The sequence below is a fragment of the Drosophila virilis genome, chromosome 4 (assembly GCF_030788295.1).
Source record: "Drosophila virilis strain 15010-1051.87 chromosome 4, Dvir_AGI_RSII-ME, whole genome shotgun sequence".
Taxonomy (NCBI): Eukaryota; Metazoa; Arthropoda; class Insecta; order Diptera; family Drosophilidae; genus Drosophila; species Drosophila virilis.
Window position 1 is genome coordinate 2,547,036 of NC_091546.1, and position 1,691 is coordinate 2,548,726.

General features: G+C 41.1%; 1 protein-coding gene across 1 annotated transcript; it reads right to left on the minus strand.

The window, feature by feature from the left end:
• Nucleotides 1-498: 498 nt before the first annotated feature.
• Nucleotides 499-1,485, minus strand: LOC6635683 (cytochrome b5 domain-containing protein 1). The gene is made up of 3 exons (XM_002059242.4): nucleotides 1,268-1,485; nucleotides 833-1,198; nucleotides 499-764 (listed from the first exon to the last, which is right to left on the minus strand). Exons 1-3 carry the CDS (start codon nucleotides 1,412-1,414, stop codon nucleotides 630-632), a joined length of 648 nt encoding a protein of 215 aa, XP_002059278.1. The 5' UTR covers nucleotides 1,415-1,485; the 3' UTR covers nucleotides 499-629.
• Nucleotides 1,486-1,691: the final 206 nt, after the last annotated feature.

A 1,691-nucleotide genomic window follows, 5' to 3' on the forward strand; every position in this document is an offset into this window, starting at 1 on the left:
CAATCTGTCAATCTAACAGTCAATCAACCAGTCAGTCAGTCAATCTTTCAATCTGCCAGTCGTTCAATCTGTCGGCCAGTCAATCTACCAGTCATTAAATCTGTCACTCACTTCATATATATCATTCAATCTTTCAGTCTTTCAATCTGCCAGCTAGTCAATCTCAATCAGTCAGTCAACCTTTTAGTTAGTCAAAATAAGCTCTTATTAATTTTTAGCTACTACTTAAACTGTCTATTTCATTTCACTGCTAGGATATTATTTCTGTGGCAGCCCAGTTTTTGATTTCCTTCGACTTTGCTTAGGACAAATTTCTTTCAGTTCATTTCATGCAAGCGGCCCTGAACAAGTCCGCTGCACTTTTGGGCTTGTTATTATTAGCAGCGCATGTCGACCATGACATTTGTTTAAAACGAAAATAAATGCGAGAGCCAGAGGAAGGCCCATTGCCTAAGCCCAGAGCCAGAGCCAGGCCCATTGGCAAGTTTGATGCCTTTTCAAAATGCAAACGCAGTGTAGCTTGAAATGGTTCTTTACCTGCAGCATGCACAACAAATTTTCGAATAGCCCAAAATATATGTGAAGGCAGACAAAAAAAACAACCAACAAGCAAATTGCCAAATGCCCAATCAAGCGATGGTCAAATCATCTGTGTAGTAAAGCCAAATGGAGGGCGGCGGCAGTTCCACATCACAATCCTGATCATCCGTGAGGCCATTCCCATCCAAGGTGGCATTCAGATTCAGCACACCGCAGATCTTGGCCTGATCATTGAGGAAATGTTAGTTATGCTTAGGTTATTATTTAAATGCAATCCGTCTGCAAGACCTACGCCATTTGAGAACTTGCGCCATTCGTAGCTGCCCGCATGATGATTGTACCGAAACTTGTATTTCTGCTGTATATCATAGATGCTGTCCTCATCGCAGACGGTCATATGCTGCACCTTGCCAGTTAGCGTGTTAATCAGGCGTAGGCGACGCGGTCGCCGGGTAACGCGACCAATGTGATAGAACGGATCCTGACTCCACATGGCGTGCTTTGTCTTGGCGAACTCGCTGATGGCCACCTCCAGAATGGGCGGAAACAGAACACGTGGACGGCCAGAGTTAACGGAGATTTCGGTGCGTGGTTCGCCATTTTCATGAAAAAAATGGCTTAGATCCTTGCCGCCATATGCCACCAGATAGTCCATGTTCTAGAGCAACAACAGAATAAGTATCTGTAAATTGTTTATGGAGCGTGCGCTTGGGCTTGGCATACGTACGCGATTCCAATGATCGCGTCGATCCTTGATCATGGGCGTCAAGTCAAAAACATTTTTGTGTATTACAATCCAAAAGTCCGTCTTCTTATTGTGTATACAGACCTCATCCATGAGATAATAGCGCAATTTTATTGTGGGTTGTGCCATTTGAATTGGTTAAGCATAAATACAATAAGCTTTTATTATTTTCTAGATATACTTTATATATTTTAATTTAAATACTTATTAATTGACAAATTCACAAAAAGTTGCTTATTTTTTAATAATTCAAATATTGAATATACAAATCCGATAATTACCCATAATGAAAACAATCTTAACTAAAAGGGTTTGATACGAGAGCACGACATCTTCTTTAGGAACGATGCCACTCTAACTATCTGAACATAGCTCTAAAGCTAAGGAATCTCAAATGGTTCATACA